The sequence below is a fragment of the Nestor notabilis genome, unplaced genomic scaffold, assembly GCF_000696875.1.
Source record: "Nestor notabilis isolate BGI_N333 unplaced genomic scaffold, ASM69687v1 scaffold2318, whole genome shotgun sequence".
NCBI lineage: Eukaryota > Metazoa > Chordata > Aves > Psittaciformes > Psittacidae > Nestor > Nestor notabilis.
The window spans coordinates 56,417-83,276 of NW_009940444.1; the positions used below are offsets into that span (position 1 = coordinate 56,417).

The following is a 26,860-nucleotide window of genomic DNA, read 5'->3' on the forward strand; positions in this document are numbered from 1 at the left end:
TTGTGCTGACCCAGGTGTAGGACCTTGCACTTGTCTTGGTTAAACTTCATGAGGTTGGCATCGGCCCACCTCACAAGCATGTCCAGGTCCCTCTGGATGGCATCCCTTCCCTCCAGCGTATCAACCAAGCCACACATCTTGGTGTTGTCATCAAACTTGCTGAGGGTGCTTCAACCTCACTGTCCATTTCACCAACAAAGATGTTGAACAAGACAGGTCCCAACACCGATCCCTGAGGGACACCACTAGTTACTGTTTTCCAACTGGACATTGAGCTGTTGACCACAGTTTTTTGCATGTGGCCATCCAGCCAGTTCTTTATCCACTGAGTGGTCCATCAATCAAATTGATGTCTCTCCAATTTAGAGACAAGGGTGCTGTGCGAGACAGTGTCAAACGTTTTGCACAAGTCCAGGTAGATCACATGAACTGCTCTGCTGCTGTCCATCAGTTCCGTAGCCCCATCATAGAAGGCCACCAAATTGGTCAGGCAGGATTTTATGTTTTTCATGTGCCTTAGCATGCTTTCCAGGAGAATCTGCTCCAAGATTTTGCCAGGCACAGGGGTGAGACTGACATATTGAAAGGAAAGCAAAAATTTTAAATGCATCTCAGATGACGCCTTTTCATTATGTGACTTGTGATTTTTTAAGAGGAAGAAAGTTGGACGAGAAATGACAGGTGGAAGTAGCAGTTAAAGAAATTTTTATCCAGCACATAGAAAACTAGCTAGTAGAAAAGTTACATTCAATCCATTGTGTGTTTCACCTTTTCTATGTTTAAACACTCTCTTGATTTAAAAAGCGGTGATATATCTAGCTGTAGCAAACTTAGAAAGCCAGGTCTTGCATTTACTAGTTTTTTAATGTATCTGCTTACCTGAAGAAAAATACTGCCTCAGTTTTGCCCTTTAGCAGAGTCATTTAGCTGTAATGCTAAAAGTTTGTCTATTAGACACTATGTGTTTTGAACTGTATGTTTTTAAACTATATGTTTGGCTTTTAATTAGAATGATTACTGAACAACATACTGGGTTTACATGGCAAGGTTTTGGTAGTATTGGGTGGCTTCTGTGAGAAGGGATCAGGAGCGTATCTGGTTCAAAAATGAACCTGCTGCCGCCCAAAGCTGAGCCTATCAGTGACTCTGGTGGCACCCCTGTCATAGCATATTTGAGAAAAAACTGTGCAGCAGCTGTGAGAGAGACGAGTAAGGAAAATGTAAATGAAACAGCCCTGCAGACACCAGAGTCAGGAGTGAAGTTCAGCTCGGGAAAAAGGAGTGTGAGGGAAGCTGGTGTCAGTGCGTTTTTTTTCTTATTTCTCACTATCCTAGTCTGTTATTAATTGGCAGTTGGCAATAAATAGATTTAATTTCCTCAAGCTGAGTCTGCAGTGACAATTGGTCAGTGGTCTTCCTGTCCTTGATATGTACTCTTATGCATTTTCTTTTCATGAGTTAAAAGCTAGGACTGTAGGCCTGTAAAGACTTTTGGGCCAGGTGGGTACGACATGAGTTAGTTTTAAAGATAAAATTGTGATGCCATTGAAGGTAGGTGTATTCTCTGGATTCAACAGCATGTTATGCCTAATACTATCAAGAACAGCTAATAGAGCAAAAAGACCTTGCTATAATTTCTTTCTGGTTTTCACATCTAGGAGTTAATCAAACAATGCAGTGTCCCTAAGTACCTTTGTGGAATCTGAGCGTGCCACATTTATTCAGATAGTATATTCTTTTGAACCATCCTTACCCCTGAATAAGTGAGAAAGAGGGAAAAAGGAACATTTTGATTAGAGTTGGTTTTCACATGTGGGATTTTTATTTTGAACTTTCTTTACTGCAAACAGCAGCATATTCTCTTGTCATTTGCATATTCCTGTCTTCTCTTGCAGTGTACTTGTAGGAGAGACATGGTGAAAATATCTATGGACGTCTTTGTGAGGAAGTTTCAACCAGATAGATACCAGCTGTGGAAACAAGGAAAGGATATATACACTATTGATCATACAAAACCAACTCCTGAATCAACACCTGAAGTGAAGACCTGGCTACAGAGAAGAAAGAAAATAAAAAAAATTCCCAAGAGGTATTTATATTTATCCTCCATTTAATTGTCTTCAATATAATGTCAATTTCCTTTTTGTTTCTTTTTTGACACTTTCTGTAATCTGTTTTCTTTTTTCTTTTGAAGTTCATTTACCTAAACAAAGTTTGTTTTTCTGTTTTCTGTATTAAGACAAACTTGGGAGAAGCAAGAGTGACTGTGAAAAATTAATTCAACTTACATGTTACGTATATAGCTGAAGTTGATGAGTATGGGGAGCATTAAAATGCATTCTAGTGTGGTATTTAGAATCTTTCTTTAGTAGAGATTATTCCATTAAAATTTTCAAAGGTGTGGATGGTTGCCATTGTTGATAGTGACATCTGCAACTGAAAGACAAAGGAGAAGTCTCCTAAGAGTTGAGGAAAAATTTAACTTGGAAAAACTTATCATGAAGCTGTGGTCTCTAGAAACAGTCTTAGCCCTCACTTCCATCAAACTCCCAGGAAGTATCACTGCCTTTTTGGCACACTCTCACAGTACTGCAGACCAAACCTCTCTGTGTTTACCACAGGTCTACTAGAGATCATAATTTGTCGTAAGAAAGGTCTAGATCTCAGGTGTTGGTGCTAACACCACTAAGAAAATTAGTAGGAAAATGACAGCTTGTCACTGAAGCTGTCGAATTGACATCTTTAATAGGTCAAGTTTGACCTATTAAAGCAGTTTCACAGCTGCATCTATTTTTTTGGTTTGCATCATGTTTTTAATTTGCTTTGTAGAAACATTTTTTGTACACTAATGTTTTTCTGTCTTAACAGGATCTTTATGGGTTTTCTTCTTTGTTACCTAATGAAGATCTATATAATTTCTAGCCTAAGGCAATTTTATTTGCTTATTGTGGAGTGCAGTTTGCTGAGTTAAAGATAATACTGAATTTTTTAAGACCTTTTTCCTCCTTCAAATCATCTTACAAAATAGTTATGTTTAAAACTTGCTTTTAAGCTGTATTTCCTAATTTTCTTTATCGGTTAAAGGATAATTTCTTGAAAATGACAGGAAAGTCAAACCGGTAAAGAAGAAGACAAACTGCCACTGTGATGGAACATTATGGTGGAGAAAAACAACACTCTGTTTGTTCTGGATAAGAACAGTTTGTGGAGTAGAATCAGTTCTTGAAGGCAACCAGTGAAGCAGCTGGAGAGTGAATTTGTTAGTATGTCTATAATATTAACCCAGGCAGAGAAAGAAGAATTCTATTGTTTAATTGAATGCTGTTTTGCCTGTAGTATGTTTCACTGTATGCATTGTACAGCATAACTGTAAGTTGACACTTGGACCAGCAGTGATTAATTTGGTAGTCCCTTACAGCTAACTACTTTTGACTAAAAGCAAAGACTTCGTAATAATCGTGTTGAAAATTTTGTCATACAAACACATGGTCTGATTTCTTGCACTTAGTTAAGCTAAAAAACACAATTCCAATGCTTTTTAATTCTTGAGTTGGCTTTTGTTCAGGCATTGTAACTGCGTATTGAAAAGGCAGGATAAAATGTTTATTCAGTTTCATTTCTAGTGTAATGTGTCGATTGAAATTGTCACCATTTTGATTATGGGAATAATACAAGTTATAGTAGAGTGAAATACAAATACCATCCATGGAAATCTTCATGAATATAGTGACAGGGAGAGCTTAACTCTGACATTAATGACTGAAATACTTTGCAACAATCGAACATCTAATGACTGCACGTGAACAGTAATAATACTTGCTGTTATATTAGACTGTGAACTGGTGGGCATCTCAGGCAAATTTTCTAGAAATTACTGTTTTATAGAGGGTGTTGAAAGATACACATTGGTCGACATAGGATAAAATGTAAGGGGTAGCAAAATGTTTTTCTGGAAATGTCTATAGTCTAAGATGCAAGACCTTTATAACCTGGTTTGCCTGCTGTAGTTGGGCTTTTATAACTAGTGTGTTATGAGTTTTGAAATCTGATATGTGATGAAGCACATAAAAATCACCTCCTGTGTCACGCAGTTGAATTTGAAACTGTACTTATCTCCTGTTACTTTTATCCCAAGCACATAAAGTACAAACCAGTTTCTGACAGAGGGTGCCATTTCCCTGGCTTTAACCTTTCTCTTCTGCTTCTGAGTGTGCAAAAACATGCGGAAGCTTTAATTTCTGCAGTTTTTACACATCATTATGGAATGTATTTTTTGATATTATAGCCATTCAAAATATTTGGTGATCAGAATTTTCCCTTAAAATGCATATAAAACCTAAAATATCTAAGCAGGTTCTATTTTATAATGATATTCAGACTAGTGTTTTACTAGGATTGGCGTTTGAAATGCAACCTGATTTTAGTGCAGCTGAGAATGTTTTAACTTCATTACTTTCATAAGGGTTATTCCCTTTAAGATTCAAAAGAATGATTCATTAAAAAGCTACCTTGGATGCTGGTTAAGTAATAGTTATGTAAGGTTATTTTACTTTACAGTTTAATAACTTTGCCATAGCATGGTGATAAAAGATTAGAAGGTTAAATCCAATCAATTGTGAATCTGTCACTTAATAAATTGTAAACACTATCTCAACACAAAAAGATGAAAAATTGTCAGTTTTTTACCACTTTAAGCAGGTGAAAGGGACATATATATTGGTAGACATTTTATCTTATCCAAGACAGACATTCTACTCTGACAGCAATATCTCTTATAACAGCTTCCCACACACCAGATCTCGATCTAAAAAGCTTAAAACTCCAGAGGACAAGAGAGTATCTGCTATGGTTGCTGGTGCAGAAATCACAGCAACTGAAGCAGCTACTGATGGCTTCAAGGTCAGTGAAGAACCTGGGAAAAAAGTGAGACTTGTAAACACAGAAGTGCCTTCTGGGGGAGAAGACGACAGTAGTAGAATGCAGCTGGATCAACATTTATTGGATAATGTCAAGGTTGCAGGTGAGATAAGGACTGGTTATGTTTCACATGTAAGTTGTAGGCTGTTGATACTCTAATACCACAGATCAGTAGATGATAAAGCATAATATTATCCTAACTAGCATACTAAAATGCTTATGTAGTTATGCAGAGAAGACTGATATTCAGTAAGAATGAGAAAATGCCAAAATTAATATTCTGAGCTGAAAGAAGTATCACCTAAACTGTTAATGAAGTATTTTTTAAGAGGCAAAAATGATTAGATTTTGAAAATTGTATTTCTTCAATAGACTGATAATGTTTAACAGCAATTTCTTTTTTTATAGAGAAATGATACAGAATGTCTTAATGCATAAACAGTACAGAACATAAATGCTGATAGTAAGCTATGTGTGTTTGCATGAAGAATGCTGCATATTAGAAGTAGTTTATACTTGTGCACAAAAATGCTCTATTTTGAGACTTCAGATTGCTCGTCACTTCCAGCTGACTAACAATGCCAGTTATAAAGGCAAAGATGGTTCTTTATTTCCACACAACTATTTTATACTGACATACTTGATCTCTTCTGGACTTTATTTCTTCTGTTTCACATTTCTGTGTAGTTCAGGTGTAGTTTCACATTGCTGTTCAGAAAGGCAAACTGCAGTTTGGACTTCAAGTTTCTGAGCAGTCCCATTTGGGTTTATATTGATACTGAAAAGTGACTTGCAAATTGCGTATAGACAGGTTTGTTATTTTTTTTTAATGTTAATGGTTATTTAGAGGTGGTAAACACTAGGATTGATCCACATAAAGATAAGAAAGTCAGTATTTCAATATGGAGGCTTAGAAAAACTTTTCCAGGTCTCTTATTATGCCTAATGATCTCTTTTTAGTAGTTTGGTTTTTTTTGTTGTTTTTTTTTTAAAAGTTGTTCTATTCCTTTGTAGAGGTTTGGCGAGTTCATGACCACTAAGAAACTAGTATCTAGTTAGTGGCCACTCTGAGTTTGTTGTCAAGGGAAGGAAAGCAGGGAAGAGTGGAGAGCTATCCTCTTACCTTTGTGCTAATAAAGGATGGTGCCTGGACCTTTGTAGTGAAAATGGCCTTTTTAGATACAATGGTGGAAACTCCAATACTCACATTGGAGATAGATAGTAATTTGTCCTGCATTATCACTGGCTAGTATGTCCATTTTGCTTAGTCAAGGCAGTACTCTTCGTACGCAGAGATTAAGTTTTGGTTTTGGCTTTGGCTTTGTATTACTAAATTTTATACTTATTTGACCCAAAAAGGAATTTTTTTCAGAAAACCAAATTCAAACAACCGTTGTAAAGAAAGAATGGGAAGGGTCTTTTCTTTTTAAACGCTTTGGATGTACTGCTGAATCAGAATACACTGGTGTGTGCCATAGTCTTCTTCAGGAACATGTTTTGTCTATCTCGTGCAAGCATCTGCAGATGTTAAATTGTAATAGAGGAAAATCCACACAATTTCACCCTTGGGCGTCACTGAAATATAAAATTATCCTAGTTGCCTTTCATTATTAAACCAGTGCTGTTATTTTTAAAATATTCTTGGTGTCTATTTTAAATATATCTTCCAAATTGTAAACCAGTAGCCTTTGTTTATTTTCATTTTAAAACCAGGCGTAATAGGTATAAATGCAGGGTATAAAGTTCAATATATATAAATGTATATATACAAACCTTTTGTATTTTTTTCCAACTAGTCAAAGTGATTGTGGGCTGTGAGGATAAACAATCTACATGAATATTGATTATTTTGAATGACATGCAGATCTGTTGTAATTCAGATACAAAATACTGATTAAGTGATTAAAACTATATTTCACACTCCAGACTCAAAAACATTCACATTTAATTTTTATTTGACGACACCTATACTCCACATTTGTTTATGTCCTTCTACCAGATGATTTTGTGTATGATGTCTAAATGAGGAACCATTCTTTAAATTTGAATAACTCAGGTTGTTTTGAAACAAAATACAGTAATAGGAAGTGAGATTTATTAACTAATAATATTCTTGATCTATAGGAAGCATCCATTCAGACTCATTTTCAAGACCTGTTCCTGCATTAGAGAAAACAGAAATGGAAGATGAGAACAGGACAGATTCCAGTCATCCTCCTCTTACATTTGAAGTTTCTGTGGCTTGCATACCTGCTTCAGATAGCTGTAGAAAAGAGGAGAGTTTGAAATCTCAGGATCAGTCTGTTTCATCCATACCATGCCGTAAGTCAGCTTCTGAAGCTGAAAACACAGATAAAGAGGAAAATGTCTTGATAAAGAATGATGTCAGCGACCTAGAAAGCTGTGGAAGTACGCTGGAACATGGAGAAGTACCTGTTGTAAAGAATGATGAGAAAGATGGCATGGAAACATCCAGTGTACGTAATATGTTCCTGATTTGATGAAATGTGAATGAACATTTTTCTAATGAGACCTGATATCCTTATTAAAAAACTTAAGAATATGCATGATTTTAATTAGATGCTAATTTGAATAGATTTTGAAATGTTCAGGCAAGAGTGGGAATTTGAATCCAAAAGCAGAATGTTTCTGGAGCTTGCTTATTGACATATTTTCCCTCTGATTTTAGATACCTAGTAATTTTACTTTATATCTGTGAATCCAAACTGTCAGCAACTGTTCTCAAGCTGTTCCCATGTTCACTGCCTGCCAGTAGGAGGAAGGCTATCAGCTTTAATTATTGCTGTTGACATGAAATTGAAAGTATTAGAGATGAGTGCTGTATTTGGTATCACGTATTTGTGTTTCCAAAAAAATGGATGTTTTGATTGAGTCTTAAGGAGATTTAAGAGTATGCTCATAAAATGTCAGCCGAATAGGCTGATTCTGAGCCTTACTGTCCATGGACAGAACATATCAGTGTGGGAGCATATTTATTATTACCTCACAGTGTGGGGTAATTTATTTTAGGACTGATGCCCTTTTCAAATGAAGAAGTGGAGGAAACAAATCTGGGGAGCATCTCTGCATCGAGTTAGGTGGAAACAGAGTTTGCTTTCATTTTATTACATTATTTCACATAGTTTATGAAGTTTATGAAATCTTACGGACTTCCTTGTTTTAGTTGAAACTGTGTCCATAGGATTGAAGTTGGAGAAAGTGAATCTTCAAGACATGGCTCTTGCAGGATAATAGAGATAGCGTGATTTCAGGGTCTGAAACTTGCTATTTTTGGATTTCAGTAATGGCCTAAAATATGTAAGGAAACACTTGAAGGAAAAGAGCCCTCTAATAAGAGGAATCTATTTTTTTTTTCTTAATAGTAGTTATAATAATGTTTTCTCATTGGGTCATCTACATACTTACAGTCTTTTTTATTCTTCCTATTCTGCTGTGAAGAGTGGGCGGCTTTGATTTTGGGAAGCCAAAAAAAAAAAAAATTAAGCTGTGGTGGTCACAGTAGCTTTCTGAGCTGTGAATTCGATGCCAGTTTGGCAGAGAGAGGGCAGGAAATCCACTTGCAGATTGCCAGACTTAGTGGGAAATACATTTTAGAAGCCAAAGTAAAATCATGTTGACCCTTTCACAGACATGAACTGTGCGCTACTGATTTTTTTGCAATGTTGTGAATTTTAATAATCCTGGCTCCAGCCCTTCCACTGTAATAAAAAGGAGCACTATAAACATCTCAGTGTTTTAATCACCATGTATTAGAGATTATATTTATCTCTTTCTGTGCCTTTCAGCAATCTGTATTTGAGATTTCAGATATTCTCTAGTATAATTGCATTCTTTCTTTCTCTTTTAAGAAGAAATGGGTTGTACAGATGCAATTAAAAAGTCTGATCTTCTTTCCCTTTTTACTTAGTTAGTAATTTCTAGGTCCTAAACCTATCCTTTGCTTTAACTGCATCCTCCTCCCACTGCTTATCACAGTAAATATGTGATTTCATAATGTTCTTCCCATTTTATAGTAGCAGTTTTCAACCCTCAAGTCAGTCAAGGGGAATGTATGTAACCTTGCTAGGTTGGATTTAGGGTGTTGAAGAGCAGAATGCTGTGGTCTACAGGAATCATATGAGACTGACCTTCCCATCCTTCTGCTAGTATGCCGTCCCTCAGCTCCTGAACCTTCAGATACCATCAGCAGTTGGTTTACTTCATGATTCTCCCACTGGCACTCAAATCTGGAGTTTTAAAAGCTGCACTTCGAGAGTTTGTAGTATTGGCTTTAGTCCTTGAACCTTGTGTACTTCAAGCTGAATGTACACTGTGGTGCTTGAGGGAGGAATTTCCTTGTATCCCAAATCAACATGTTAATTGCATTCAGTACTCTTAATTTCTGGTCTCAACTCCAGGTCATTTTTGTACTTCAGGAATTTTGCACTCTTTTGCAAATTAAGTCATTGGATTTCTGCCTCGTTTTCCCAGTCACAGTTAGTGGTCCTATTGTACTTCTGTTCCTCCTCTTAAACACCACCTGAGCAAATCAGGATTTATGCTGCATAATTTGGGAAAGGCTGCAGTAAGTTACATGTCAAACCATTTGTGTCAGACAGGGATTGCTCTTTTTAAATGAAACTATATATTCTGAATTAGAGACATATGTTTTATTGGTGTTTTAAGTAGTTACAGAATTGACATCTCTGCTCATTTACAGAAGAATATTCTTGTTCATCAAAATTTAGTTTGCAGAATTACATACTAAATTAGTTGTGTTTTTAACTTTCCAGTCAGTGGAAGTTGAAAGACTGAAAATATCTAAGAGTTGGCGTCATCCACTAAATAAACCCCCAACTAGATCTCCTATGACTCTGGTTAAACAGCAGGCAACTAGTGATGAAGGTGAGTGTACTATTTAATACAATTTTTTGGATTATCATTTTCTGTATTATGTATGTAGGTGCCCTGGTTTCAGCTGGGATAGAGGTAATTTTCTTCCTGATAGCTGGTACAGTGCTGTGTTTTGGCTTTAGTCTGAGAATAATGTTGATAACACACTGATATTCTAGTTCTTTTTCCCTGGTTCTTCTCCCCATCACACTGTCGGGGCAAGTGAGTGAGCGGCTCTGTGGTACTTTGTTACCAGCTGGGATTAAACCATGACTATAGGCATTTGCAATAACAACCAAAATGGAATAAGTTCTCTCTCTATGGGAAATGTATCAGTGAGGCCTCTGAATCCACACACAGGTCATGTAGTTTTTGCCTGTTTCCATGCAAATCCTTCTAAAAACATTGGATCTGCCATTGCAAAAATCTCTGAACAATAAGACATCATTTAAAATGAGTATATTCACTAATCAGATATTCCTTACACACATATTCTTAAACACAACAGTTGTGTTTAACAACAAGTTTTAAATTGTGTAAACATAGACAAAAGTGACATAGAATCCTTTAAATACGAATCTTATGTGTAAGCCATAGTTCCTTATACTGCAGTAAAGTTACTTTTTCCTAGCCTGTTTTTTGATACACACTGGATATTTGGGAGTATCTTAAGATACTACAGTTCTCATTCAAGAAAAAGGCCACAGACTTTTGGGTATCATCAAAAGCTTATGAAGAGTCTTCACATGATTTCCAGGCTTTTGCTTAGTTTCATGTAGGAAGAATGAACATCTCTCTCCCTGTAGTTTTGGTAAATCAATTTTACTCAATTGATTTAAAATAAAAATAAAACAGGCTTGCAAATAGTGAATAGCGTGCAAGACTTTAGAAGTAAATACCATATTTACACAAACATAAAAAGAGGTGGAAAAACGTAGTTCTGTTTTTGAACATAATGAAAACAATCTTCATGTATTAGAAAACAGCAAAAGATCTGTTTCCACAGCAGAAAAATTTTTGAGAACTTTTCCTACCTCAGTTTTGTGCTTAATTTTATATGGTACAAAGCTTACTTGAGTGCTTTAACTTTGGAGAGCCACTGTGTTGTGCAGATGGCTACAAAAGCTAAGAAATTTGCCCAAGATACGGATTTGCTTCTCTGAAGTAAGTAGAAAAAGTAAATCTGCTTTACCCAGCAATCACATATACACCCAGCCAAAGTTGATGAATAAAGCTACTTTATTCTATCAAACATGGCTTGTGAAGCTTATTGAACTATGCATCAAAACTATCCATCAAAATGGAAAACAAACACATTCCTTTTTCATATTGCCTTACCATTTTAGTTCTGTAACACCCAGAATTTCCAGGTAGTATTCTTCAGACTCTCTTCAGTTTGCAGAACTGGAAAAAGGTCCTCACACTCACTTTGATACTCTGTGTAGTGCAGAATGGAGCTGATACCGTGTCTGTGACTACAGCTCTGATTCCAGCACTGCTGTATGCTTTAGTGTTTACCTACACTTTGTATCTACATTTTGCTCGTATGTCTTATTTTATACTTTAAGGATATGAGTCTTGCTGGACTTCCTGATTTTTGCCCCTTCATTTATAGCTTTAGTCAACACTAGCTATTGCTTACAGCTACAGACAAACTGATTTCAGAGAGAGGCAGCATACTTGTTAATTGTTTCTTCTTCGTGTAACTAGGGAATATTACGCTTTCAGTTAGCAATAATTTAAGTATTGTTAAGCTCAGTGCTGTAATTTTAACTTCTGCCTCACCAGTACATCTCCCTCCTTGTTCCTAGCCTAAAGTCATTGATGTGTGTCTTCCATTGCACTAGTTTGGAAAGCCACACTTTCTCTCTTTTTTGTCTGAGTGGCAGTTTTGCCAGGCATGATATTTCAATTAGCTGTTAAGCATCTTTCTGAAAATTAGAGACAGCTTAGGCCCATGATCTGTTTCATATACGGATATGTTTGAATACCTTGAGGGCTAGACAGAGCATATTTCAGAAAGCGTTCTGGTAATTTACACAAAAAAGATGATGTTAATATTAAGATTCATCTTGTAAAGTAATTAAAGATTTAAATATGTGGTAGGTTGCAGTTAAATTGCTATTTTTTAAATTAGATATTATATTCCTTTTGCTTGCTGATCCTTTTTCAATATTATAGTTAAAACATCCTGTAAAATGTCTAATGCATGCATTTAAGCATGGATGTGTATGATATAATCTGGCTAGATGATGATGTGATGATGTGATGGCACTGATTTTTAACATCAAGGATTCTACTTGTTGTTTGCTGTCTTGTCCAGTAGTTTATCAGCTTCCTGGTGTCTTAACTTTATGTGAAAGTAGCAGCATCCCAACAAGAAGTCACATACCTTCCAGTCTTTCCTCCTTATGTGATGATTGTCATTCTGGTAGATAAGGATGTATTTTTGTAAGAAAAGAAAATGTTGTCTTGGAATCATTTCAAACAGCTATTAAGCACCTGCCTGCTTACTGATTGAAAGAAGTAATTAACAATTTCATTGAACATGGCGGTTACTGGTATTTCCTAGCTGCAACTGGAATTTGATATCATTTTCGTGCATCTTTTTCTCATTGTAATCTAATTTATCAGCATGTATTTGTGAGAACACCAGAAGAGAAACAAAAGATTTTGGGTGAGCAGAATGTTTACATCTAAGACAGAGATTGAAGAACTGCAGAGGGAGACTGGCAAACTAATGCCTCATTAGCTTTCATGGCGCATTCCGGTGTGTGTGTTGAAGATCTGTGGCCAGATGATGCAACTCAAAGGAGATAATTCTGACCACGTTAAAGAATGTTTGTTGTCAGGTATCAGGGGAGTAATCAGTATCAAATGCACTCATGACTGTGTTCGTTATGAAGATGTTTCATCCATATTCTGGAGTTATTAGAAATACAGTTCAGCATGCATACTTACCCAGTTTTTATTGTCTTTGTTTTTTGAACAAAAATAACACTGGTAATGGCTATAATACAATAGTCCTTTTGTAATTTTTGAGTTCATCTATCTGCCTTACAAGGAGGATTTGTGTATTAATACATTGCTTTATATTTCAGTTTATCTGGGTCTGGTAAAATCATAAATGTAAATAAATGGAGGAAGAAGAAGAACATATAGACTAGTGCTGTTATGAAAAACTAAGAAATTGGGGCTTTATAGTTCATTTGCAAATCATGTCACTTCCCACAATTTGGATAGTCTGTAGCCGTTTCTAATACAGGTAATTTATATTCAAATTAATATATTTGAACTACTTCAAATGCTGAGGTTCTATTAGGAAGTTTCTGTGAATAGAGGTGATCAGAGACTGTTATTAGTATGAAGGCAGCATTCTTTGACACTGTCAGCCATTTCAGAATCCTAATTTGGCAACTAGAATACTATCGTATTTGACAGCATACTTAAATCTTGCAGAGAATTTCTGGATTTGCTATTAATACAGAGTCCTTTGTAGAAATTAATTTCCTTTTCACTGGATTGCTTGGACATTGACTTCTGTGTTTTCTTTTTGTCACTGCATGTGCTTTTTTATGTGTATGTTTCTTCACGATCTGAATGTATCTCCTACAGAAAAATAATTGGGTTAATTATTTCTTTGTGGTCTATAGGTGCTTTTTGGTTTGGTTTGGTTTGGTTTGGTTTTTTCCCACTCTCCCTGAAACCTTTCCCTAGGTATGTCTGACTTCTGAGGCTTCCTTATTATGGCTGTTTTTGTGAAATCAATGACTAAAGGACTGAGCAATGAGAAATGCTGGGGGCTGGGCAATGAATCCCAGAAATTATAGCTCAGGCTGCCAGTTTAGAAAAATAAGTGTGGCAGTACAGTGTGACTGTATGTCACATTCAAAACACTAATAATTTTTATGTAATGAACCTTGGTCTATGCTCAATATGGTATATTAGCTTGTGGTAATATTATTCTTTTGTATTTAATGCAGTTATATTTCTGCTCACTTAAGCAATAAAAAAAGCAAATTCAGCAGAAGGAGCAAGCATACTGATTTTGGATGTACATTGATTGGTCCCAGGGATTTCTTTCCAGCAATATTTGGGCATGCAACATTAGAAACTGTTTTTAGATTCAAGCTGACTAAAATTTTCCATTGCCCTAAATGATATAATAATAGCGTACAGATTGAATTCAGTATGGGGTTCTTTGTATATGGTTTTTAGTGTTTTAAATATGATTCAGAAGTTCGAAGTCATTTTGCCTTTGTTACTTTGTAAGAAAAGGAAACAAAGAGAAAACTATCGTGAGTAGAAAATGTGGCTTGTATAAGAGTTTGATTAGTGAAAATTGTTATTTCTACAGCTGTAGTTTTCCTTCTGCTATGACATTGCACGCTTAGTATCCTGTGAGATGTGCTTGATCTGATACTAGTAGTCGAGCCATATAAGGCATGTTTGGTAACGTCATAAAATCATAGAATAGTTAGGGTTGGAAAGGACCTTAAGATCATAGAATGGTTTGGGTTGGAGGGGACCTTGAAGATCATCTGGTTCAAACCCCCCTGTCATGGGCAAGGACACCTTCCGCTAGACCAGGTTGCTCCAAGCCCCTGTGTCCAACCTGGCCTTGAACACTGCAAGGGATGGGGCAGCCACAGATTTGTCTGGGCAACCTGTGCCAGTGCCTCAGCACCCTCATAGTGAAGAATTTCTTCCTAATACCTAATCTAAGTTTCTCCTCTGTCAGTTTAAATCCATTCCCCCTTGTCCGGTCACTACACGCTCTTGTGAAAAGACCCTCTACAGCTTTCTTGTTAGCCTGTTTAGGCACTGGAAGTTAAAAAAAAAAAAATTAAAAATTAAGCATGCTGAAATAGGGAAAAATGATTATTTTGCTTCAGGGCTTAGAATGCCAGACTCTTCTTGAAGATTCTTACTTATTTAAGAAAGAAATGCTAATTGTTTTTTCCTGGTGTTACTTAGGAGGTAGAGAAAAATTTGTTAACCAATTGATAGAAACATGTTTATTTTTGCCATATTAGTGCTATAATTTGCAGTATTGCTTTCACTCCCCACGGTATTGATCTGTTTTTTGAGTGGAGTTTTACTTCTTTAAAAATAATTTGCTCTTGTGTAAGCATGAGTTAGTCAAGTACAGAATTCACATTTTTTATATTTCATCATCTAGCATTTGAAGAGACCAGTACTATCTACTACTTGCAGCAGTATCACTATGCTAGAAAAATGTTTTCTCTGGTTTCCTCTGGTACCTACATTGCTTCTGATTTGTTTAAATTCAATTTTCAAGATTCGATAACCATAATTAATAAAAAGCACATATGTCATATGTGGTATCCTGAAGACTTGAGAAACTCCTGTAAAATGGTGGTAGAATCTTTAGTAGGTATTTAAGAAAGGAAGGTGTTGAAAGATCAAATATTAATTGTATCTGAATGTCCAGTATTCTTTGTCAACCTTGAGGGCTAGCAGCTGATCTGCAGAAATGGCAAGAACTGACAACTTTGATTATCACTGGTGGCTTTGGTCCCTTGACATCTTTCGTGACCGGTGCTTAACTGCCGTAAAGTGGACACCTACAAATGCTAGGATCTAAGAGTAGCCATTATTTTGAATCAAGAAGTGAAAATCCTCTAGCATTTATGCCTTATTTGCTGGACAGTGACCATTAAGACTCATTGTCCTCTTGAATGATGATGTCCATCTTAAAGATGAACCTTACAGTTCTAATTGCTCAGCTTTTTTAGCTTATAATACTTTACCTCTTAAAGAGGTGCGTATAACTGCAGTCTTAGATACAAAGGCATGTATAATTTCTCATTATCAAGCATGCCAAAATGAAAATGTATTTCTGGCTGCATTAGTACAGCCTCTCAGTAACCTTCTCAAGGGTAGCTACGGAGCCAGTAGGCAAACTGGAGATGATGTCTGCCAGTGAGACAGATGTCTCTTCTGTAACATTATCTTCTAGAGTTGAACTTCATTTCCTATAATAATGGTCCAAAGAGAAATACAGAAAATGTATGACTTGCTTTTAATGAGGATTAGTTCCCTGAAGTATTGGTACAGAGGATTGCCTAGTAAATCACCCTAGTTCCAAGATATCATAGTAATAATACTTTATTTTTCCAAGTTAAAAAAAAAAATCTAGCCTATAAAGTTGTCATTGCTGTTGTCAAAATCTGAAGCTTTTTTGCAAATCATCAGTATTGAAAGTGACTTGATTTTAATGCCAGTGTGGTTTTGCTAAATGCTATTTCAAGGCTGAGAAGTATGTTATGTATTTTTTTTAAATGTACAAAATAATTATGCTTAAGAAACAGATCATTGAGGGAGTTTGTATGCAATTGTTGTCTACTGTATGGAGTGTTTATGGGACATTTGTTTTAGTGATCTATGCAGGAACTGTAGCCTAAAGCTATTAATTCATAATTCCAGTTCAGGCATTGATTTATCATGTGAATTTGGACCTGTGATTGAGTTTTTTGTTTTGCATCTTCCATACTTAATTTATGAAGATAAGTAACTATTAGGGGCCTTGGTTCAGTAAACAGCTTCAGCACATTCTTACCTGTAAGCACTCAAGTAGCCTGATTCCTCAAAATTCTACTTGTGTTTTGGCCAGACATCTAACCTGACACTGACATAGGTTAGATTTGTGCTGCCTAAGAGATAAAAAATAACCACAAAATATGTTTTCCCTATGTAGTACTGCTTCTTGTCTTGTCAACACAAGGGTCCTGTAAGATTAGTTTTACAGATGATGTAAATGTAAACTGAATCTCTACGCCATGAGTCCTCAGAGCTTTCTCAAAGTTGGTTAGTTTATCACAAAATGTTTATACATTTTAGTTATTTTGCTCTTTGTTAGATGAAAAGGTTGTGGTCTGGTACAGTCCTTTTAGATATTCCGCATATGGAAAATTCATTGCATAATATAAAATTCAGTTATTTGAAATCACTTGATGTTATATGGGATTTTGATTTAGCAGAGTGATAACAGTGTGCACTCAAATCACAATACAAGTACAAATTACATTTAGGAGAGTAACAATTGTGATATATAATTCAGTCATAATCATAGAATGATAGAATGGTTGGGTTGGAAGGGACCTTGAAGATTATCTAGTTCCACCCCCCACTGCCATGGGTAGGGACAGCTTCAACTATGTGAGATTGCTCAAAGCCCCATCCAGCCTGGTGATTTCCAGGCTGAACAAGCCCAACTCTCTCATCCTGTCTCCATAGCAGAGGTGCTTCAGCCCCCTGATCATCTTCATGGCCTCTTCTAGACTCACTCGAGCAGGTTGACATCCCTCTTGTGTTGGGGCCTCAAAGCGGGCTGCAGTACTGCAAGTGGGGTCTTATGAGAGCAGAGTCCCTCAACCTGCTGGCCACGCTCCTTTTGATGCAGCCCAGCACACAGCTGGATTTCTGGGCTGCATCTGCACACACTGTTGGCTCACGTTGAGCTTCTCAGGGCTGCCATCACCTCATTCTCTGCCCAGCGTGTAGTTGTGTCTCACATTGCCCCGACCCAGGTGCAAGACCTTCCACTTTGCTTTGTTGAACTTCATGAGGTTGGCATTGGCCCCCCTCTCAAGCATGTCAGGGTCTCTCTGGATGGCATCCCTTCCCTCGAGCGTGTTGACCGCACGACACAGCTTGGTGTCATCAGAAAACTTGCTGAGGATACATCAGTCCCACAGTCCATGTCACTGACAGAGATGTTAAACAAGACCAGTCCCAATACACTGACCCCTGAGGAACACCACTTGTCACCAGTCTCTACTTAGACATTGAGCCATTGACCACAACAGTCTAAGTACGACCATCCAGCCAATTCCTTGTCCACCGAGTGGTCCATCTGTCAAATCCATGCTTCTTTAGTTTAGAGACAAGGATGCCATGTGGGACAGTGCCAAATACGTTTCACAAGTCCAGGTAGATGATGGCAGTTGCTCTTGCTTTATCCACCAGCACTGTGGCCCATAGAAGGGTCCCATCTAGTGACCCATCATAGAAGGCCACCAGATTTGTCAGACACAATTTACCCATAGTGAAGCCATGTTGGCTTTCACCAATAACTCCCTTGCTGTCCATGTGATTACCAGTACGATCTGCTCCATGATCTTGCCAGGCACCAAGGTGAGACTGACTGGCATGTAGGTCTCTGGGTTTTCTTTTTTTTTTTCCCCTTTTAAAAATGGTTATATTTCCCCTTTTCCAGTCAGCAGGAGCTTCACTTGACAGCTGTGACTTCTCAAATATGATGGATAATTGCTTGGCAACTTCATCTTCCAGTTCCATCAGGACCTGTGGTTGCATCTTGTCAGGTCTAATGGCCTTGTGCACCTTCATGTTCTTTACGTGATCTTGAACCCGATCTTCTCCTGCACCACATGGTTCTTTATTCTCCCAGTCCCTGTCTTTGCATTCTGCTTCTTGGGCAGTGTGGTTGGAACATTCTGGTAAAGACCAAGTGAAACATCGTTGAGTACCTTAGCCTTCTTCATGTCCTGGATAACCAGGTCTCCCATTTCGTTCCAAAGGGGGCCCACATTTTCCAGGCTACACATCCTTGCTTCTGCTGTCTGTAGGCCTCTTTTTTATGCCAGAATTTGTCCAGGAGCTCCTTGTTCATCCATGCAGGCTTCCTGGTGTTCTTGCCCAACTTCCTCTACGTTGGGATGCATCGCTTCTGAGCTTGTAAGAAGTGATCCTTGAATATTAACCAGCTTTCTTGGGTCATTCTTGCCTTCAGGGCTTTATCCCATGGCATTCCACCAAGCAGATTCCTCAGGTGGCCGAAGTCTGCTCTCCTGAAGTCCATGGTAGCAAACTTACTGCACAACCTCCTTGCTGCCTTAAGGATCTCATCTCAAACTCCACCATTTCAAATACAAATTTCAAATACAAATATGAATTTCATTACTGGTGTCTTAATAATATGGTCACTGTCACAATGCTGGACGTTTCCAGCTTCTTGAATTAACATGCAGGTTGTGATTGGTTCACGTCCATTGCTTTTTTTGTTTGTTTGCCATGGGAGCAAATACTTTCGTAATACTTTATTCTTATGAGTCACCTGAGTCATCACCATGAAAAGGACCAGTATCAAACCAGGTATCTCTTGGTCATTCATTGTCATGAATGACCATGGTGACCATCATACATGGTGACCGTCACTTGAACAAGGTCTGTTTCAGTATACCATAGCAAATGATCCCTAAGTGTATTGGGCATCATGTATGATTTAAGGCTGCAACTTTGAGGCTAAGAACTTGATTCTCTGTGTATATTGCATATATATTATGGTATCTTTATGCTGTTTCTTTTTGTTGTTCTAGCATGCTACGTGCTCATCTCCGCTAACTTCTGCACTGCTACTCATAAGCAACCTTTGAAGCCCCATTTTCTCTCCTTTTTCAACATCTTAGAACCTTTCAACTTTGCATAGTCATCCTAAACGTCAGTGGGATCAGTGCTTTGTTCTGCTGTCCATGAAAAGTCCTGGTTATGGTTTTCCTATCTCTCTTTTTCGAAGTTACTGATGAGATTTTTTCCAGCCTCTGCTAGTATTTGTAGTAATTTTATCTCCTCTTTTAAATGGTAGTGGTCCTGTCTGTGGCCAGTCTTATTGCTACCTGTTCTTAATCACAATGCAGGTTTTCTCTACTAGGTTCTTATTTGTGACTAACACCAAATCAGAAAGCATTTTTTTGCTAAAGTAATCACTATTTCAGGAGTACTGCTCAATGTCAGGAATATCCTGCCTACTATGCCAATTAATGTCAGCATATCATGCACTCTGCCCAGGTTCTTTTAAATAGTTCACACGTGGAGAGTTTAATGAAAACTAGAAAATGTTCTTATTTGAAGTTACTTGAAGTTACATGGGATTTCAATTTAGCAGAATGATACAGCAGTGCACTTAAATCACAGTGAAAGTACAAATTACATTTAGCAGAGTATAGCAATTGTAATATACAGTTCAATCACAATGCAAGTACAGATTACATTTAGCAAAGCGTAGCAGTTACAATGCACAGTTCAATCACATAACAAATACGAATTTCATTACAGGACTCTAATGATATGCTCAAGAAAAATCAGCCCATCTCAGTATCTAAATGCTTTCAATTCTGTCAAATTGTCACTTTTACAATTTTTTAAACTCGGAATTTTTCTGACCTTTCAAATCGTTTTGGATCTGCTACAACTGATGTGTTATACGGTTTTGGTATTTTACTTTTTTAAATAAAGCACCCCATTAGTACCTTTTGTGACCTAAACCTTATGTAATCCAGGACCTAAACCTTATTTAATTCATTTAATTTTAGGCTTAGCCTCTAGAGCTCTGATTCAGTATGGCTATATTTACTTACAATTTTTATGAGAACTGAAGCGTTAGTTGGTAATTCGGCGATTAGACTTTCTAACCAAAAAATGTATACATATTTTACAGCACTGTTACTGTACAGTACAATTAGATTTCTTGTACAGTACAATAAATCAAAAAGTTTGCATTTTCATATTTTGCTACAGAATCTATGGCTTTCATTACTGACAAACAGAAATATGATTTCTGAAACTGAGTTTGCTGATACACTGCAGAAACAGTGAACTTTTGAAGTTGCAAGTCTTTTTTCCTGACTGACATTTTTTTTTTAATATTAGTATTTCCTCTAGGACATTTAAAACTATACATAATGCCTCCCAGGGCTGAGATTATGCTCAACTACCTGAAAAATAACAGATGCTGCTATGCTCTTCATAGCAGAGAATGCTGCTGTACAAAGCCAGGAAACATCCGTGGAACATAACCCCAAGCAGCAAAATCATTGTTGAGATTGGCAAAAGCAAATTGTACTGTATTAGTGTCTATGGCTTTTCACATCTGCTGGGTTAAATCAGCAAATGCTGGCAGCAGCCCATTCTGCAAATGGCCCAAATGTTTTCTGTCTGAGAATTCGAGTTTAACTTAGTAAGCAAAAACCGTTCGAAGCAATAGTATTGAGTGTTGGAGCATCTTTGCCACAAACTATTAAACCAATAACGTTTGTGAAAACATTTATTTCTTTCACTTACCTACTTGGAAGGCAGCACGGTAACTGTAGGTGCATTGTTGTAGACGGAATTTCCTTTGTAGCAAAACAGATTCTGGGCTATAATTTTCTTTTTGTCTGCACAGTTTGTTTTAATGAATTGTTTCACTTTTATTAAATACGTAAAGGGTTGCATATGCATATAACTAATCACATTAATGAGAACTAGTGTATGCAAAATTACATTACATAGACTAATGAATCTTACATAAATACTCTTTTCAGGTAAAAATCAAGAGCTAGTATGGAGTTTGGCATTGCTAATCACCTCGTAGTATCAGTACCACTGTGGCTGAATTATTTTATCACACAGGAAGGTTTATAATAACTGTTAGGCATTTATTTAAAGTCCTTAATTGGCCCATCAAATGTTTCTGCTTTTCTTTTGGAAAAAAGAATACTTGCTCTATCTCCTCAGGAAATGAAATATTTAACCTCATTATGAATTCTATTTGGTAAAGTAATATTATAACAAATCATTATTTTTGCTGTGAAGTAAAAATGCCCTGGTGGCTCATGGAGAATTGAGATCTGTGACCACTGTTATGGGTGGCAGTAAAGAAGTGTTTTTAAATGCATAGGAATATCCTGCTTTACATCCCAGGGTGGGGACTGGTATTAATCCATTTTAGACTTCAGCATGAATATGTGATACAATTACAGCCAGAAACATAACAGAAGTTACAAGAAACAGGCTTCATTTGTATAAAAGATTTTTTTTTAAAAAAGGTGTATACTAACAAACATGCATGATAAGCTTTCCTTGGGAAGGTACAAGAGACAGAAATGTCAATGTCATTGTGCGAAGGCTGCTCCAAATAGTTAATGTCAAAGAATAGCAAACTAAGTAATATATTTAATGATGTATTGATAAAGTATTTGAATCCAAGTAGGATATATTGTCAAAGTGTATCCAGTAAAGGGTCTTTGAACTTGATTTAAACATACTGCTCCAACTTTGAAGGTTTAAGTCTTATCCAGGAAATATCTGTCTGTTTAAACTATAATACCTAATACTATAGCAGAACTCAAGTCAGCCTTTTGATTGTAAATACTGTTTAAGTACCAGTACTAAAGAGCTGAATTCTGTGTTCCTTGTGCAGAAGTCCCTCTGAGTAGGTTCTTATAGATGTCCCACACAATACTTATGTAATATTTAATACCAAATTTACTGGAAAGTAATTGATGTTACATGAGACTTTGCATTAGCTAAGTGTTACAGCAGTGTACTGAAATCATAATACAAGTACGATATGGGAATTGTAATATACAGTTGGATGATAGTATGATTCCTATTACTGGTCTATTTGTGCTCACTGTCACAATGCTGAGTGCCAGTGGTTGCTAGGAAGGAATATTTGGGTTGAAGTCAGCTCAAAGCTGTTGCTCTCTTCAAAATTCATTTTGGTCAGTGCTCAGATTTTAATACTCTGTGATGGACTGAACCATATACACACTTCCCGTATTCTGGTCTGGCTGGCTCAGGAGGACATTTGCAATCTTCTGATTAAACATTTATAGAACCAGCTGATCCACCCAGCTGGTACAGCCATTTATCTAAAACAAAGGCTACACTCTGTTCCTATGTATGTTGAGATAAATTTGGCTTCCGTTGCAACAGCTGTGGGCAGACACTCCCTAGATTATTCCCTGAGATTCAAAAGCAGGCCTTTGATTTCATAGAATCATGGAATCATTTAGGTTAAGACCTTTGAGATCGTTGAGTCCAAACACAAACCTGACTTTCCAGGTCCACCACTAAACCATGTCACTAAGTGCCACATATCCTTTGCGCACGTCCTCAAAGTCTTCTTCAGTTTCAGGGGTTTATTGATCAATCACGTGATGCATGGAACATTTATGTGTGAATTAGAGGTACAGTGCCTTTATTTGCATACAAAATACACCTCCATCATCAAGAAGATTTTCAGGAGACTCCTGGTGTTCATTACGCAGAATGAATGAATGTCTGCTTAATAATAGGTCCTCTTCCACATATGGGATGCCCAAGATTTCCTTTTCCATCTTAGAATATATTAATTGAAATATTGAGGTGCTTTTAAGTTGTTTAAAGGTCAGCCTCACCTCTGTGTGTGGGAAGATCATGCAGATCATTCTACGGGCCATGCTAAGACACCATGCTAAGGCACATGGAGGACAGGGATGTGATTCAGACAGACAGTATGGCTTCACCAAGAGCAAGTCCTGCCTGACCAACCTCGTGGCCTTCTATGGTGGAGTTAACTTCATCAGTGGTCAAAGGAAGGCCTACAGATGTTGTCTGTCTGGACTTCTGTAAAGTGGGGGGACCTTTGACATGGTCCCCCGCAACAGCCTTCTCTATAAATTGGAGAGATACGGATTTCATGGGTACAGTGTTTGGTGGATGCGGAATTGGCTGGATAGTCAATGACTCAAAGTCTGGATAGACACCAGTAGTAAATTGCATTCCAGTGTGGTCCTTACTGGGACCAGTACTGTTTAATATCTTCATCAATGACACAGACAGTTGGATTGAGTGTGCAGTAAGCAAGTTTGGAGGTGGCACAAGATGAGTGGTGCAGTTGACACAGTGAGGGATGGGATGCCATCCAGAGGGTCTTGGAGAGACTCAAGAGGCGGGTCCATGCGAACCTCATGAGGTTCAACAAGGCCAAGTGCACCTGGGTCAGGGCAGCCCCCGGTATCAATACAGGCTGAAGGATGAAGGGATTGAGGATACCCCTGAGAAGAAGGACTTGGGGGAACTGTTGGATGAAGGATTGAGCATGAGCTGGCAGTGTGTGCCTACAGCCCAGAAGGCCAGTTGTATCTTGGGGTGCATCCAAAGGAGTGTGGCAGCAGGTCAAGGGAGATGGTTCTGCGCCTCCACTCTGCTCTGGTGAGACCCCACCTGGAGAGCGGTGTCCAGCTCTGGAGTCCTCAGCACAGGAATGACATGGACCCATTGGAGGGGGTTCAGAGAAGGGCCATAGAAATCATCAGAGGGCTGGAGCACCTCTCCTATGAGGAAAGGCCGAGGGAGTTGGGGTTCTTTAGTCCAAAGAAGAGAAGACTCTGGGGAGATGTTACTGTGGCCTTTCAGTTTTTAAAAGGAGCCTGTAGGAAAGATGGGGAGAGTCTTTTTAGCAGGGCCTGTTGCAATAGGATGAGGGGTAATGGCTTTAAACTGAAAGAGGGGAGATTCAGGCAGGACATGAGGAAGAAATTCTTTACAATGAGGGTGGTAAAACACTGGCACAGATTGCCCAGAGAGATGGTGGATGCGCCACCTCTGGAGATATTCAGAGCCAGGCTGGATGGTTCTGGACAAGCTGTCTAGTTGAACATGTCCTTGCTTGTCACAAGGGGACTGAACTAGATGGCTTTTGAAGGTCCCTTCCAGCCCAAATGTTCTATGGTTCTATGAAAGATAAGATCATCTTGGGGGTGTTTTTGTTTCCTTCTCTGGTATCAGGGAATTCTTGAAACTCTGAGTGGTAATTTCACATTTGTTTCCACCAAGTAACACATCCTTGTTAATGAACCAAATCTTATAAGGTCCCTATGGCCCTTATTCATTACACAAGGGTGATATGAAGTTTAATTTACAGCTGCAACGGTAGAAGCTGGTTTGAATCGTAGAATCATAGAATGGTTAGGGAATTAGAGTTTATTTTATAATGTACATGATCATGTTTTGAACTTTTTAAGGAAGAAGTTCTTCACTGTGAGGGTGGTGAGGCACTGGAACAGATTGCCCAAAGAAGTGGTAAATGCTTCATCCCTGGCACTGTTCAAGTACAGGCTGGACAGAGACTTGGGTGACATGGTCTAGTGTGAGGCGTCCCTGCCTGTGATATCTAATTTTGTTTCCTAGCTGTGATTTAGTTGCTGTGAGTTTTTGGGGTTATGTCTATGTAAATATTTCCAATGGGGCAAGTGCAAGTCTTCGTTTTTCTTTCTTATATTGTGTCCTATTTTTTAATGTTTTTTAAAAAATTTAGTGTAATTTCATTTTTATGTCGTGCAAGATGTTGTGTAGACAGACCTTTTTAATGTAAAAATGGTTTATTTTAGTGTAGGTTATTTAATTTTTATTTAATGTAATTCCTCAGGCATGTCAGGTAGTGAAGGCTTAATGAGATAACCAGAGGATTTTCATTTTTGCAGTTAAGAGTAAAGAAACCCTCTACTGTATATTTATAATTACAGTATTTTAATTCATCCTGACAAAGTGTGCTGGATAGTTCTCATAGTTTCACTCGAAGTAGGGAGTTACCACATGCATCTTTGTACAGTCGGCCTTTGAGGCTGGTGTCTTATCTACCAAAGTTCTCTGGAGAAAGATGGTCTCAAGAGCGAGCTTGACTGTTAGAAAGTGAATTGATAAATATAGTTCTGTTGCATTGTTAAGGAGTTCTGAATTCCTGTAAGTAGCACCTATATATTTCAGGTTACACAAAATATTTACAGTTGAACATGGTGTTGTGTGAGAAAGTGTTCTTTTAAAGAGGTGTTTTTTTCTGCAGATGGTGTGATGGCCTCACATGCTATGGGAATAATTACTGGAACTAGAATGTCATGATTCAGATGGAGATTAAACAATGGGATTAGATCAACTGAACAGTCTAAAGATGGTTCTTTGAGTCTTTGGTTTTGTGCCTATGTGTTATGCATGAGAGTTTGCAGTCTCTTGAACAGTGCTGTCAATTGAGCTACAAATGTATGTTTAGTTTCCTTGTCATGGCTAGCAGGTCCAGCACCTGTATTTTCTTTTATTCTGTCTGACAGCAAGTTGATTTGACGTTTCTTTACTGAAGAATATAAAGAATGCATTATTCTCTTTTGTCTTGATTAATTATTAATTTGGAATTTAAGTTTCATGCTGAAAAGCTATAAAAAGTAAATGTGACATCAGAGTTCTCACCAGGGAATTCTGCTGCACATCTGTGCAGAGTCCTGTTCATGCACTTACTGGAAATGAACTGTGAGGAAGTGTCAGTGATTTGATCCAGGCTGCAATAGATACAGAAGTCAAGATAAATTCCCTAGCTCCATTTCATGTGTTGTACAAAGAAAATGCTTTCCATAGACATAGATTGTGTTTCATATCACTGCCTTGGCTGACCTGAATCTTACGGCTTGTCTGTCTTGGACCACTGGTAGCTGCTCTTAGAGAGGTTGGTTGCAGAGAAGGCTAGACTGAATAATGACACATATCGTAAAGCAGTGTTGCTTGGCAGCACTGATTAAATAACTGTTCATCAAAACATTCTGTACCAGAACTGAGACAACATTGTCAGGCTCTTTAGAAGAATGCCAATATACAAAATATTTAGTGAAACATCATGTTCATAGCGCTTCATGAAATGTGTCGTACTGGTCTTACAAAGTAGATGCATGATTTTTTGAGGGCAATGTTTGAATCTCTTTCACTGTGGGAACTCATGTTTCCTCCAAGCTTTGCATGTCCTGAGTACTGAGAAATTGTACTGATACATAATTGAGGTAGAAAGTATGCCTGCTTATGTCAGTAGAGACTCCGCAAATGGTTCTCCATCCTTACTTTGAGAATCCTCAGTTAAGGTGGATTTTGAATGGAGGCAACTGGAGGTTGAGGTTGCCTTGTGTCCCTTAAACCACTGCACAGAAGCATACAAAGATGCTGGGCACTTCCATACTTCTAACAGACGTATCTGGTCAAAAAACACTAAGCTCACATGAAGCACCTGAATGACTACCCTGAAACTGCACATAGCAATGTGAGTCGGGAAAGTAGATTTATTAAAGGCTAAGTTGCTGATTACTATTCAGTTATGTAGTAAATAATGAAAGGAGTCATTAAAGAGAGTAAGAGGAAGTGAAAATTACTAGATAAATATCAAAAAACCTCTCTAAAGAGCCCCCTAAAGCCCCCTCGTGTTTTCCAAGTTCTTTTGGGACATGAA

The 26,860-nt window shown here is 37.7% G+C and overlaps 1 protein-coding gene across 1 annotated transcript in view; it reads left to right on the forward strand.

Moving 5' to 3' along the window:
* Positions 1–1,106: 1,106 nt before the first annotated feature.
* LOC104410236 (lysine-specific demethylase 4C-like) overlaps positions 1,107–26,860 on the forward strand; it is a gene marked incomplete at its 3' end in the record, with an annotated part of 48,487 nt that continues 22,733 nt past the window's right edge. Inside the window, exons 1-5 of the mRNA XM_010020343.1 lie at positions 1,107–1,283; positions 1,896–2,089; positions 4,782–5,020; positions 7,042–7,394; positions 9,711–9,822. Of these exons, the coding sequence (XP_010018645.1) occupies positions 1,107–1,283; positions 1,896–2,089; positions 4,782–5,020; positions 7,042–7,394; positions 9,711–9,822 (1,075 nt within the window). The remainder of the gene's footprint in view (positions 1,284–1,895; positions 2,090–4,781; positions 5,021–7,041; positions 7,395–9,710; positions 9,823–26,860) is intronic.